The sequence below is a fragment of the Eubalaena glacialis genome, chromosome 19 (assembly GCF_028564815.1).
Source record: "Eubalaena glacialis isolate mEubGla1 chromosome 19, mEubGla1.1.hap2.+ XY, whole genome shotgun sequence".
Classification (NCBI taxonomy): Eukaryota; Metazoa; Chordata; class Mammalia; order Artiodactyla; family Balaenidae; genus Eubalaena; species Eubalaena glacialis.
In genome coordinates this window covers 3599614-3614300 of record NC_083734.1, presented here as the reverse complement: position 1 = coordinate 3614300, position 14687 = coordinate 3599614, and the positions used below count along the sequence as shown (strand labels likewise).

General features: G+C 51.9%; 1 protein-coding gene across 1 annotated transcript; it reads left to right on the top strand.

Moving 5' to 3' along the window:
* The first annotated feature begins 3488 nt into the window (after positions 1-3488).
* On the top strand, positions 3489-14459 carry CENPV (centromere protein V). Its single transcript, XM_061175438.1, has 5 exons — positions 3489-3903; positions 5941-6039; positions 7238-7307; positions 13061-13175; positions 14149-14459. The coding sequence occupies exons 1-5, from the start codon at positions 3533-3535 to the stop codon at positions 14271-14273; spliced, it is 780 nt and encodes a 259-aa protein (XP_061031421.1). The 5' UTR covers positions 3489-3532; the 3' UTR covers positions 14274-14459.
* Positions 14460-14687: the final 228 nt, after the last annotated feature.

The window sequence follows — 14687 nt, the reverse complement described above, 5'->3', positions numbered from 1 at the left end:
AGACAATTGGCTTTGAAGAAGAACAAATCTGGAGGACTTACTCTGATTCCAAGACTAAGTAATTAAGGCAGAGTGGTCTTGGTGTAAGGAAAGGTAAGTAGCTCAATAGAACAGAATAGAGGATTGAGACATAGGCCACAGGATATCAATATGGAGGGAAAAAACAACAACAACCTGGTGTTTACCTCACACCATATGCAAATTAATTTGAGTTGGATCATACACTTACGTATGAAAGCTAAAACTATGGGGACTTCCCTTGTGGTCCAGTGGTTAAGACTCTGTGCTCCCAATGCAGGGGGCCCAGGTTTGATTTCTGGTCAGGGAACTAGATCCCACATGCTGCAACTAAGAGTCCACATGCCGCAACTAAAAAAAAAAAGATCCCGTACATAGCAATGAAGATCGCACGTGCGGCAACTGACCTGTGCAGCTAAATAAATAAATAAATATTAAAAAAAAAAAAGCTAAAACTGTAAAGCTTCTAGAAGAAAAGATAGGAGAAAATCATGAGCTTTGGGGTAGACAAAGATTTTTTTTAAACCTGACACAAAAAACTCAACCATAAAATAAGTAATTCACAAGTTGAATTTTCTCAGAAGAAAATACCCAAAATAAAAAATTTCTACTCATCCAAAGATATTAAAGTGAAAAGGAAAGCCACGACTCAGAGAATATATTTTAGATAATATATGTCTGGCCCAGAACTCATATCCAGACCTAAAGAACTCCTATACATCAAAGAAGCCAATTTAGTGCCTGTCAACAGGCATTTTACAAAGAAGATATACAGGGACTTCCCTGGTTGCGCAGTGGTTAAGAATCCGCCTGCCAATGCAGGGGACACGGGTTCGAGCCCTGGTCCGGGAAGATCCCACATGCCGTGGAGCAACTAAGCACACATGCCACAACTACTGAGCCCATGTGCCACAACTACTGAAGCCTGCGCGCCTAGAGCCTGTGCTCCGCAAGAAGAGAAGCCACCGCAACGAGAAGCCCACGCACCGCAACAAAGAGTAGCCCCCGCTCGCCACAGCTAGAGAAAGCCCACGCAGCAACGAAGACCCAGTGCAGCCAAAAATAAATAAATAAATAAAATCTATTTTTTAAAAAAAAATAAAAGAACGGCCATCATTAAAAAGTCTAAAAATAACAAATGCTGGAGAGGGTGTGGGAAAAGGGAACCCTCCTGCACTGTTGGTGGGAATGTAAGTTGGTGCAGCCACTGTGGAAAATAGTATGGAGATTCCTCAAAAAACTAAAAGTAGAGATGCCATGTGATCCAGCAATCCCACTCCTGGGCATATATCTGGACAAAATTATAATTCAAAAAGCTACATGCACCCCCTCTGTTCATAGCGCTATTCACAATAGCCAAGACATGGAAACAACCTAAAATGTCCATCAACAGATGAATGAATACAGATGTGGTACATATATATATACAATGGAATACTACTCAGCCATAAAAGAATGAAATAATGCCATTTGCAGCAACATGGATGGACCTAGAGATTATCATACTAAGTGAATTAAGTCAGAAAGAGAAAGACAAATACCATATGATATCACTTATATGTGGAATCTAAAATATGACACAAATGAACTTATTTATGAAACAGAGACAGATGCACAGACAGAGAGAGCAGACTTGTGGTTGCCAAGGGGGAGGGGGGCGGGCAGTGTTGGATTGGGAGTTTGGGATTAGCAGATGCAAACTATTATATATATGATGGATAAATAACAAGGTCCTACTGTAGAGCACAGAGAACTGTATTCAATATCCTGTGATAACCATAATGGAAAAGAATATGAAAAAGAATATATATATGTATAACTGAATCACTCTGCTGTACACCAGAAACTAACATTGTAAATCAACTATACTTCAAAAAAAAACTAAAAAAACCTCACAAAATGGCACTTTAGCAGTGTCAATTACTCCATCTTCCTTTCTTCTATCTAATACCTACTGTAAAAAAGTTTTTAAACAAACTTACTAAAAAGTTAAATCAGATTTATTTGAAATTTACCCCCTGAGTGGAGTCATAAACTGACCCAAAGGTGGCAGCAGAAGAAAAAGGTGAAACCGATGGAGTATCTTTTCGCTACTCTTGTTAAAAAAAAAAAACAATCATTTAGTAAAATGTCAGTTATCTGCTGAAGGACATCTACACAACGTTTAACTCATTGAATTTTCTATTTACCAGTGAGGCATAAATATATTAAAAACAGTAGAAGAGTTTGAAACTAGGTAGAGGTGGTGACAGTATAGCATTGTGAATGCAGCAAGTACCGCTGAACTGTACACCTTAAAATGTTTAATTTTATGTTATATATATTTCATCTCACTTTTTTAAATGAATTTTGTTTTTGCCAGGCCACGTGGCTTTCGGCATCTTAATTCCCGGACCGGGGACTGAACCCGCACCCTCCACAGTGAAAGCGGGGAGCCCTAATCATTGGACCGCCAGGGAATTTCCCATCTCAATTTTTGAAAGTATTCAATAAAACAGTAGAAGACAAAAAAAGCTATGTGCCTTTTGCTGAATGTAAACTACACCACCAATGAAACCCTAATGCATACAGCTAAAGCTATACTCAGGAAAATTTATAGTCATTAATATTTTATTAACAAATATACTAAAAATAAAGGAACTATGTATTTAATTCAATAAACTATCAAACTAATGATAAAACAAGTAACAAAGAGGAAAGTTGATATTAAGGAAGTAGAACACAAAGAGTAGAAAAATGAGTAAATGAAAATGTTATTTCTTTTAAGATATGAATAAAATAGAGCAACAAAATAGGTTTGTAAAAGACTTGGGTTCCATCAGTGGTTCTCGTGATTTTGTGTTTAAACTTTGGTGCTGTGTTCAACAAAACGATAATAATGGGATTTGGTGCGGAGTTCATTTATTAAATTGAAAAAAATCTGTTGACCATCGGGATCCTGAAGACGCTGTTTTATAATCTGGCAGGAAAGCCCAAGTTTAAGAATTCTGATTTCAGCTGCTACCTGTCCTGCAGTTGAGGGTGCCTGGCCATTTACCCACATTGATTAGCTCATTCAGGCACGCGATGGCTCCGGCCAGGAAGGTGCTGTCCTCATCTTGGAGATGAAGTTGCCCCGGGGCCCCTGCTGGGATGTGGCTGTGAATTCAGGGTGACCCAGGCCTCAGGAAGGCAGGAAGAAGCCCTCGGGGTTCAAGGGCCCCGGAGGCGCCTCGGCAGGTGCAAACAGGCTCCGCGTGTCGGGAGCCGAGGCCAGAGGCGCGGTCCCGCAGGGCCTGCCGGCCGGAGCGACTCAGGTGAGGGCCCCGCGGCGGGCGGGCGGGGTGGGTGCGCTGAGCTGTGGCCAGGAGCGGGTCGGGGAGGGGGCCGGGGCCGGGCGGGGCAGGCGGGCGCAGCGCCCCCTGCGCAGACGGGGCAGCGGGCGCGCGGGCGGCGGGCGCGCGCGGGGAGCAGCGGGCGCGCGGCGGAGCGGGAACGCGCGGCGGAGAGGCCTGCGCGCCAGGGTGCGGGAGCCATGCGGCGGGCGAGGAGTGGCGCGGCGGCCAAGCCACGCGGGCAGAAGCGGTCCGGGGTCTCCAGGGCCCCCGCGGCCGCCGCCTCGGCCCCCGGCGCCGACCGCGCACGGAGGCCCGCGGGCCAGGCCGGGGGCGGGAGCCGGGCGGCGGCGAGGCAGCCGTCGGCCAAGCGGCGGCCGCAGTCGTCGCCTCGGGCGCAGGAGGCGGGCCCCGGAGAGCCGCCGCCGGAGCCGCCGCTGCCCCCGCCTCCGCCCGCGGCGCCCTCGGCGTCCGAGCTGGACCTGGGCGAGCAGCGGGAGCGCTGGGAGACGTTCCAGAAGCGGCAGAGGCTCAGCTTCGAGGGCGCCGCCAAGCTGCTGCTGGACACCTAGTGAGTGCGGCGCGGCCGGGCCGGCGCCTGTAACGTCCCCGCGGCGCCCGAGCCGCGCACCGGCCGGACAAAGGCCTCCCCGCTCGGCCAGCGCCGCGCGCCAAGGCGGCGGCCTTCCCGCGAAGAGGGTCGGCCCGGCTCTCGGGTCCCTGAGCCGCTTTTGTGTTTGCGCACGTGTGTTTGGAGAGTGGCTGCGGGGGCAGGGCCGGGGTGAGAGGCGCTGGGACAGTTCGGAGCCGCCTGGGAGGCCGGTGGCCCCTGTTACTGCGCGCGCCCTGCGCGGAGCCGGGCGGCGGGGAGGAGCGCGCGGGCCGCCCGTGTTCGGAACCGCCGCGGGCGCCGGAGGGCCGGGGCTCCGCGTCCCCCGGCTTTGCCGCCGCGGGACGAGGACCCCGGCTCCCCGGCGGCCGGAGGAGGACTTCGGAGGGTCCGTGGAGCTCGCAGTGAGCTGTTAGCTCTGGGGGGCGCCTCGTCGTCTCCAGACGGGGCCCCTGCCCCGTAGCACAGTTGTGCTACCGAGAAGTAGTTTAGCGCCCTAAATATCTCAGAATCAGTCGTCTTATGCTAGAAAACCCCAGAGAAAACAAAGCAACCTAACAATTGCATAGCAACCTGAGGATTACTCCTTTTCTTGAACAAAAATGTTCCTTTGTCCTTGTTCCGTAAGAAATTCTCTTCATTAGGACGAGTCTTCTCAGAGATGGAATATTGGGTTTTCCGTGTGTTTCACTTTTTGGTTCCTGATCTTGGACTGTAGGCTGAACATTTTTCAGTATACATCATTCAGTGTTTTTGAGCTAAGGTGTGCCAGCTACTGCTCAGTGTGGGGAATATAAAGATGTCAGAAACGTAGAACGAAAGTTTGAATTTATACTTTAAAACAAACTGATAAATGGCCAAGAAAAAGATTTTAAAATGTTGACATGAAAGGATGAGATTTTTTTTTTAACCTATCAGATTGGCATAAGTTACATACATTTGTTAAAGAACCAAAACTCAGCAAATTAAAAAGAATATATTAAACAATAATCGCTGTTATTGTTAAAACATTATTGTATGGAAAATAGTCTCAGGAACATAGAGCAAACAGGTAACTGTGGATTCCTCTGGGTGTTAGGACTTAAGAGACTTTCATTTTTTACATTATCAAATGTTGTAATGTTTGCGTTTTTTACCATAAGCATTATTTGTGTCTGCAGAAAAAAATACATCAAATTAACGGAGTCAACTTGTACAGAAACGTGAAAAAGCATTCAGTCTTGGTAACCAAATAAATGCAAAATAAGACTGCAGCGAGCTATTTTTCCTGTAATTATTGCTTGAGAAGATTCAGTGAAATGTTTTCTCAATCATTACTGATAAGAGTGTTCAGCCCTTTTGGAAAACAGTTGGATGATATTTATCAAATCTTAATAATGTTCAATGAAGGGCCTGACTTACAAGTTTTAAAAAGATTAAAGTTGTACGTAATGTGTATGGATAGCTCTGTAAAAAGCCACGTATATGCAAAATACCGGAGGAGAATACAGCAGAATTACAGGAGCCTTTTGTTAACTTTCTCCAGACTCGGTCAGGTCTCCTTTCTTTTTCATGGCAGCCTGTACGCCTTTATCACAAGTCATGTAAATATTCAGTTTATTTGTTTGATGGCTGCTCCAGATCCCTAAGGCCAGGACCACATCTGCTGTATCTTGTTTACTGCCTTCTCCCCAGTGCCTCGCTGCTCGTGAAAAATCTTAATAAGTATTTGCCATGTAAATAAAAAGTTCGGGTGGCTGGATTAGGATCCTCCACCCAATTCTCTTTTTTCCATACTTTGGAATGCTTTATTTTACGACTTAACAAAATAGAAGTGGAAAAAAGAGAGCTCACAGACAAAGAAGGTACTGAATCCTTTTATAGAACTGACAGTGCCTCCTCAGAAGCAGGAATGCGTCTGGTTGTCCCGTAAAGACTTCTGTCCCATCTTGCTTCTTTCTTTCAACCATGGCCTGACTATTCAGAAACCCTCATCTTCCTGATTTGTGTTCCCTTCAGTGAATACCAGGGCCTGGTGAAACACACAGGAGGCTGCCACTGTGGGGCGGTTCGCTTTGAAGTCTGGGCCTCGGCAGACCTGCACATCTTTGACTGCAAGTGAGTGTTTTCTCTTCCCAAGTTGCTTAGATGTTAGAAGTTGTGTTAGATGTTTCCATTCATGAAGAAAGTTTTAAAGACGGGGGCGAGGCTAGAAAGAACAGCGTGCTGTGTGTGACACAGCTCAGTCCTGCAGCACAGCCCCAGGGGATGTGGAGCAGGGCCCTCGACTTGTGCCCAGCAGAGTGCCCCAGAGACACCGGTGCAGGGGCGGGGGGCTGGTGGTGGGACTGCTTCCCCGGAGACCGTCCGGCTGGGCGCTGAATGAAAGGCCTTGAGCGGAGTCTTTGGGAGTTGGGTGAGGTGAGGTGAGGGCGTGCGCACCTGGAAGCGTGCCATGCCCCAGGCCACCTGGCCCCGTTGCTTCAGGTGAGGCAGGCAGTGCTGCCAGGATCGGTGGGGCGCCTGCCGTCAGCACCTCCCAGGCCTTGTGATAGAACAGGGTCTCCAGGCTCTGACTTCTGACCCGCAGTTGGTGTGTAACTGATTATGCAACAGTATCCAGTCCTTTTGCCCCTTGGTGCTGTGGTGCCTGAATTATATGTGAAGAATAAATGAATAAATACCGTGGAATTCCTCCCACGGGGAGCTGACCCTGCTACTAAGCAGTGTGGTCCAGATTGAAGCAGCCCCTGGAATAAGTTGTTAGAGGATTTTATACGAAATTAGAGTTTTTTAAAAGGTGGACTAAAACGGGGGGGGGGGGGACTTATATTTAATTCTGAGGATGTGATTCTGAGGACCTGTTTGACGTGGCGCTGGGCTTTCTGTGACGTGCAGATGAGGACAGAGGGAAACCTAAGCTTCCTTGTCCGTTTCTGGTGAGGATACCCCAGGGGCAGAAGGTCGTAGCTCTGCCTGATGCTTGTTTTCTACTGTCTCCAGAAGCCAGCAGTTCCCTTCACCGTAGTAAGCCAGGGGTGGGCGGCAGGAGTGTGGCTCTCCGGGTCCTGGTTTCCTGAGGGGGGCGTGGCCTGCTCTGCTGGCTGTGGGACCCGCGGGCCCTCCTGCACACGTGGAGCAGAGGCCCCAGGCCGCTGGCCCGCCTGCCCCAGCTGCCCTTCCTGGGACGGCGCTGCAAGGGGCTTCACCTCAGGGGTCAGCTGGCTCCTGGGACGGGGCAGGTTGGGCCCCCGGGGGAACTCAGAGGGTGCAGGTGGTCATTCACAGTCTGGGGTCTGCTCTTGTCTTGCTGTAGCTGCAGCATTTGCAAGAAGAAGCAGAATAGACACTTCATTGTTCCGGCCTCTCGCTTCAAGCTCCTCAAGGTGAGTGTTGCGAGTGGGGCTTACAGGGTGCCAGGCGCAGGGGGCCTCCCGGGCCGTATGCTTTCCCCTGTCACCCAGCTTTCATTCCCCCCTTTATATTGGGTTGGCCAAAAAGTTTGAGTTTTTCCGTGAGATGTTATGGAAAAACCCGAACCAACTTTTTGGCCAAGCCACTATTTTTTGGATATATATTTGATATTACAGTGGAAACATGTACAAACACAGAGAATCAAAAATAAATAAGATCACCCAAATCCTGTCAATCAAAGGTAACCACTGGTTGTGTTCTGCCGAATATCCTTGCGGGTTATTTTGGACGCGGATGAATACATCTAAATAAATCGTGTATGTTTTTATCAAGGTAGAATTTTACCTTTTTATCTGCTTTATAACTGACTTTTATCATTTCCCGATGAAAAATAAATGATTGAAAAGATTTTTAACTTTAGTATTTGGGGGAGTTTTTTGTGCTTGGTACCGGATTTGCGAAGTACAGAGTAGATACATACACGGTGAAAGGCCTCCCCTCCACTGGCCCTCAGGCCCCTGGCCTCTCCCCGCGCCTACAACTGTTTCGTAGTTTACTTATACGCTTCTTGCTGTGTCTGTAGCATATTTCGTTGCGTGAATGTACCACGAGCGACCTTCTACGTTTGAACTTCTAGGTTGAGTGCAGTGCTGTCGTAAACCTCCCTGTGTATAAATCTTTGATAGTTTAGACATTATTTCTTTGGATCAATTCTCCTGGAAGTAAAATCTCCGGTCAGAGAACACAAACGTTTAAAAAAGGCTTCGGCGTGCTTTGCTCCGGGGGGCGGGGTGGGGCGGGGCTCTGGCCCGTCCTCCGCTCCCGTTGCCCCCGACAGACGCCTCGCCTTGGGAGTAGTGCGCTGTGCGTGGCGGGTCGGGAGGGCTTCCCGGAACCACCTTTGGTCGAGTCTGCGCTCCTGGCCCCGGGGCCCCGGCATCCAGTGGCCCCTCGGTGAGTGTCTGGGAGGAAAAGCTGAGATTTAATTCCAGACGCTTCGGGCCAGGGTGGCTCCTTGTCTGTGTCTGCCCTCGATCCTGGGGTGGGCGTCTGGTCGGGGTGGGAGCGCCGGTGGGCAGCGGAACTGCCCTCGTCTTTCCCGCGAGCCCCCCTCGGGTGCCAGCTGGAGGCTGTGGCCCCAGCCCCCCAAGACAGGCGGCTCCCGAAGACACGCGGGCGGCCGGGGGCTCGCGGCCTCGGAGTTGGCAGTGCCCCGCCATCCCACCCCCGTGGGCCTGCTCCGGCGTCGCCCTGGCGTCTCGAGCACCGCTCTCTTCTTCTCCCTGGCCTGGTGAAGGAGAGAGCAGTTTTCCGTTTGTTCTTTAAGTACAAACCTCCTTCCTTGATTCAGCAGTGTTTATGGGGCAGCTGCTGTGTGCCAGGCTCCATTCCACTGAAACCCCACAGCTGTCGTGGCAGACAAGGCCCTTGTCCCTGGGATCTCACGCCTCATGGGGGAGATGGAGGAACAGGACGAGGCCCGGAAGTGCCCTGTGGAGGGTCGGAGCGGGGCAGCGTGACGGAGGCTGGCTGGTGGCGGGTCTTGGCGGCTAGGGCAGGCCCCGCTGGCGCTTCGATGGCCGAGGCGTGGGGGTCCTGGGCACGGGGCGGGCACGGCGCCGGGGGGCCTCTCGGCGTGTCTGAGGAGCTGCACGGTGGCCCTCGTGGCCGGAGGGTGGCCGCAGGGTGGAGGTGAACCAGCGGACCGAGCTGGAGCTGGAGAGAGGCCGGAGCGGATGAGGAGGCAGGTTTTGTCCTCTGGAGAGAGAAGCCTGGGGAGGGTTTTAAGCGGGGCGGGGACGAGACGTGCTTCAGTGTTGGAAAAGCATGCGGTGGCCGCTGCGTGCAGAGCGGATGGTGAGGAGGTGAGTACGGAGGGGGGGGGCGGCCGGGAGAGGGTGGCAGTCGTGGGGACGGGCAGACAGGGGTCATTGGAGGTGTGTTTTGGAGCGGGTGGTTCTCGGAGTCCAGGGTGTGCACGGCCACCGGAGGGCTCGTTAGACAAGTCGCTGGGCCCCCTCCTGACTGTGCAGGTCTTGGGGGGCGGGGTGGGCACAAGATGGACGTTTCTCGCAAGTTCTCAGGTGACGGTGACGCGGCTGGTCCTGGGACCACACGCTGAGAGCCGCTGCTCGAGAGGAAGGACGGGGTGTGAAGAGCGGAGAAGGAGGTTGGGCCTCCGAGCGGCCGGTCGCCTGGAGACGCCAGGTCCTGGGGGAGAAGCCGGCGCGGAGGGTGCTGGACTCAGATCCTTCTTGAGAAGGTTGAGGTGAAGCGTCGTGAGCGCCGACGGAGGCGGAGCCAGGGGGTGGGCAGCCGCACGCACGTGTGTCTGGAGTCGTGGGGTGAGGGCAGCTGGGCAGACAGACGGTGCAGCCAAACACGCGGGGGCCCAGGACCCAGCACGTACAGGGAGCGGAGCGGAAGGGGCCCGGGAAGGACGGCCGGTGGGGAGGGAGGAGGAGCCCGCAGGGCGGGGTGTCCTCAGAACGGAAGGAGTGGTACTGAGGGCCAGGTTCAGAGGGACGAGAATCCGGGGGTCAGGAGAAGTAACCGTTAGGTTTGTCACGTGGTGGACACGGGTGATTTCTCATTGGGCAGGAAGACAGAAGAAACGAGCAGGGAGGGTGAGCGTATAGCAGCGTCCTGACGATGGACCACGCGCTGTAGCGGCCAGCGGGGTGGGGGTCAGGCAGGTGGACGTGTGGACGCTATGGGACGGGGTCTGCGTGTCACCGGTGGGCCCTCGTGCTGAATGAGGTCCAGGAGGCTGTGAGCCGGCTTCTCAGGCCTCCCGAGGGTTTCCTGGGGGAAGGCGTACGCTCAGATAACTCTGCAAGGTTTGGGACCCCTTGGCTGTTCTTTGCGGCCTCCCGGTGGGGTGAGAAGAGGCCCCCCTGGGAACAGTCTTTCGATGCAGCTCTGAGGGCCTGTCTCCCGTGGTGGCCGGGGAAGACCCGTAAAAAGCTCTGACCCTTCAGTCCCCCAGTGTCTCCCTGGAGAGAAACTGCTGCTTTCTTTAAAAGCACATGCCAGGATGTATGTATGCTTTTTAAAAATAGGAATGTTAGTATGCTACACAAATTGTTTTAAACCTTGCCTTTGCACTTAACTTTGTAACCTTGGAGATTGTTTCCTAGTAGTATTTGTAAGTAGAACTGCCTTATTTTTTGCAAAACTTGCTGAGATTCCATTTTTATGCCCGTCCATGTTTGCTTTAACCAGTCTTCTGTTGATGGACAGTTTCAGAGTTTCTAACGTTTAGCCTTTACAAATGCTGCATTAACATCTACATACATGTCATTGGATAAAATACGGAATTTTAATTGCAGGATACATTTCTAGAAGTGGAATTGCTGTGTTAAAGAATATGTGCATTTTAAAATCTTTTTTTTTTTTTTTTTTAATATTTTATTTTATTTTTTTGGCTGTGTCAGGTCTTCGTTGCTGCACGCGGGCTTCTCTCTAGTTGTGGCGTGCGGGCTCCAGAATGCGTGGGCCCGGGAGTTGCAGCGTGTCAGCTCTAGTTGTGGCACACAAGCTCTGTAGTTGTGGTGCATGGGCTTAGTTGCCCTGAGGCATGTGGGATCTTAGTTCCCCAGCCAGGGATTGAACCTGCGTCCCCTGCATTGGAAGGCAGATTCTTTACCGCTGGACCACCAGGGAAGTCCCTGCATTTTAAAATTTTAGTAGACGTTACCAAATTTATGGATTTACATTCCTGTGACTCGTATCTGAGTGAGTGTTTCTCTACACATGCAATATCGAGTTAGCTCCCTGTTTTTTTTTTTTGTTAAATTTATTTATTTATTTATTTTTGGTTGTGTTGCGTCTTCGTTTCTGTGCGAGGGCTTTCTCTAGTTGTGGCGAGCGGGGGCCACTCTTCATCGCGGTGCGCGGGCCTCTCACTGTCACGGCCTCTCTTGTTGTGGAGCACAGGCTCCAGACGCGCAGGCTCAGTAGTTGTGGCTCACGGGCCCAGTTGCTCCGCGGCATGTGGGATCTTCCCAGACCAGGGCTTGAACCCGTGTCCCCTGCATTGGCAGGCAGATTCTCAACCACTGCGCCACCAGGGAAGCCCGTTTTTTTTTTTTTAAACGTAAAAATTGTATTAGCCCTCAAATTAACTACAACTTTCAATTACCTATAATACGCGTATACCTTAGGCTTATATTAAGGTGGTGTTTTTTTTTTTTAACATCTTTATTGGAGTATAATTGCTTTACAATGTTCTGTTAGTTTCTGCTGTATAACAAAGTGAATCAGCTATATGCATACGTATATCCCCATGGCCCCTCCCTCTTGCGTCTCCCTCCCACCCTCCCTTTCCCACCCCTCTAGGTGGTCACAAAGCACAGAGCTGATCTCCCTGTGCTATGCGGCTGCTTCCCACTAGCTATCTATTTTACATTTGGTAGTGTATATATGTCAATGCCACTCTCTCACTTCATCCCAGCTTACCCTTCCCCCTCCCCGTGTCCTCAAGTCCATTCTCTACGTCTGCATCTTTATTCCTGTCCTGCCCCTAGGTTCATCAGAACCATTTTTTTTTGATTCCATATATATGTGTTAGCATATGATATTTGTTTTTCTCTTTCTGACTTCAATCTGTGTGACAGGCTCTAGGTCCATCCACTTCACTACAAATAACTCAATTTCGTTTCTTTTTGTGGCTGAGTAATATTCCATTGTATATATGTGCCATGTCTTCTTTATCCATTCGTCTGTCGATGGGCGTTTAGGTTGCTTCCATGTCCTGGCTATTGTAAATAGAGCTGCAATGAACGTTGTGGTACGTAACTCTTTTTGAATTATGGTTTTCTCAGGGTATATGCCCAGTATTGGGATTGCTGGGTCGTACGGTAGTTCTACTTTTAGTTTTTTAAGGAAACTCCATACTGTTCTGCATAGTGGCTGTATCAATTTACATTCCCACCAGCAGTGCAAGAGGGTTCCCTTTTCTCCACACCCTCTCCAGCATTTATTGTTTGTAGATTTTTTGATGATAACCATTCTGACCGGTGTGAGGTGATACCTCATTGTAGTTTTGATTTGCATTTCTCTAATGATTAGTGATGTTGATCATCTCTTCATGTGTTTGTTGGCCATCTGTATATCTTCTTTGGAGAAATGTCTGTTTAGGTCTCCTGCCCATTTTTGGATTGGGTTGTTTGTTTTTTTGATATTGTAGCTCACTTTTTAATTTTTGCCCCGACAGTGAAAAATACCTCATTGCAGTTTGTGAGTGTGGATATCATGTCACAGGTTAAAGAGATTTGTTTTCCCCATTTCTCTGAACTGTCTGTTCACGTTCTCTGCCCAGTTTCCCGTTTGTGTTCTCCATTAAGGAAATTAGCCTGTGACGTCTGGCAGATGTTCTCTCCTACTTGGTCCTTTGTAGATGAATTTGAGTCCAGTGAGTGTGTTCTTAGGACCTTGAGTGGTGCTGTTTGGGGACACGGGGACCCAGTCCCTCGGCTGACACCCCCCGTTTAGGCCGGGGATGCAGGGCAAGCTTGAGGCCGGGGTGTGTGTGTGCAGCTGACTAGGGAGAAGCCCTGAGCTGTCACACTCCAGGCTGACGGGTCTCTGGGCCATGCACATGGGGCCCCGACCTCAGGTTGGACGTGACCCCGGGAGCCTGGCGAGAGGGTTTCCCCACTGAGCCTTTTACACGATTTGTCTTTGTAAACGACGACTGAAGCTCCTTGTCTGTGTCCCTCAGGGAGCCGAGAGCATCACCACATACACCTTCAACACCCACAAGGCGCAGCACACCTTCTGTAAGAGGTGCGGCGTCCAGAGCTTTTATTCTCCCCGCTCCAACCCCGGAGGCTTCGGTGAGTGAAGGGGGCCAAGCTCGGGGCACCGACGCCCTGCGGCCACGCGGATGGGAAGCTTGGGGGGGGCGCGCTGGTGTCACAGGCTGCCTCCTGCCCGGCCAGGCCCCTCACACGTGGGTGAGGAACGGGGCTCACCAGCAGAGCTCTCTCCTGGCCCTGGCCCTTCCGAGACCACCCGGATCCTGACTCGCATTTCCTGCCGCCGAGGGAGCTGGACTTTGCTGGGGCTGACGTGGAGGCTAGAGAGAGGCCGGGGGGAGGCCGGGGGCCTGGGGGCGGGAGAGGGAGTGAGGAGCAGGGATGATGCCAGTTAAAAAATTGGGTTTGTTCAAACACAAGCACGGAAACCCCAAGCCCGTCTTCGGGTCCTACTTAGATCTGGGGGCAGACTGTCCCACCTTAGACAGTTGTCGAGAATGACACCAGCTGCCATGCGAATCGGGTGGGACGTAGCCGTGGAGGAAGCTCCTGGAATCCCAGCCCCGCAGAGACGCAGCCTCCAGAGCTGCAGTGGGGCGGCTGCGACAGCCTCGAGCCTTGGCGGGGGGCGGGCGGAGAGCGTGATGTCACCCCTGCCCCCCCCCCCGCCCCGTTCTCCCCGTAGCAGCTCCTGTTTGCTCCTCATCTGTCACACGGAGAGTCTTTCCTGCTGACCTTCCTGTACGGATGGGGAGGTGTTTAATGCTCAGAAAGCTGTCCCTCCGAGCCCTGGACCAGGCCTGTGAAGCCTCCAGGCTGCCAGGCAGAGGTGGCTCTGGGCTCGAGGCCTCCCCCGCCTTTGTCCTCCCAGCTTGGTACTGAGTGAGGTCCAGCCGCGAGTCCCTGGCCCCCATCTGAGAGATGGGGGGAGTGGGCCAGGGGCGGGGGCGCAGGGCCCCTCGGAGAGCCCGCCTCCTGCGACACCTGCGGGCTGGGTTGGTCTGAGAGCCAGCCCGCTGCCGGGTCTCACGCCCCACTGGCTTCCCTGTAGGGATCGCCCCCCACTGCTTGGACGAGGGCACCGTGCGCAGCGTGGTGGTCGAGGAGTTCAACGGCAGCGACTGGGAGAAGGCCATCAAGGAGCACAAGACCATCAAGAGCATGTCTAAGGAGTGAGCCCCTGCCCTGTCCCGCGCAGGGGCCCCGGCCGCCCCCGTCTCCACGGTCGGCTCCGGCCCCAGTGCCTCCAGGCAGCTCCTGTCCTCCCTCGGCTCAGATTTTGACATAGGCTAGCTGACACCCTTCTATCTCTTCCCGACTTTTGTGTGATCTTTTAGAAAAATAAATATTTTTAACACTAAAGCGGTTACTGCGGTTTATCATTTTCTCTGGACGTTGACCTCGCTGCTGAGGCCAGTCACTGAGCGGCAGGTGTTTACTGGGCACTGTTCTGGCGCCTGCAGCCACGTCGGGAGGGAGGAGGGGTCAGGAGACAAACTCAGGGGCTGTTAGAAACGCGCCGTGGTGAATGAGCTGGGAAGAGAACGTGCGTCTAGGAGACCTGCGGGGAGTGTGATTGGAGCCTTTTGT

Coding starts and splice junctions, on each gene's coding strand:
- CENPV (XM_061175438.1), top strand. CDS start 3,533: ATGCGGCGGGCGAGGAGTGGCGCGGCGGCCAAGCCACGCGGGCAGAAG. Junction 3,904..5,940: donor AAGCTGCTGCTGGACACCTA/GTGAGTGCGGCG, acceptor TGTTCCCTTCAG/TGAATACCAGGGCCTGGTGA. Junction 6,040..7,237: donor CTGCACATCTTTGACTGCAA/GTGAGTGTTTTC, acceptor GTCTTGCTGTAG/CTGCAGCATTTGCAAGAAGA.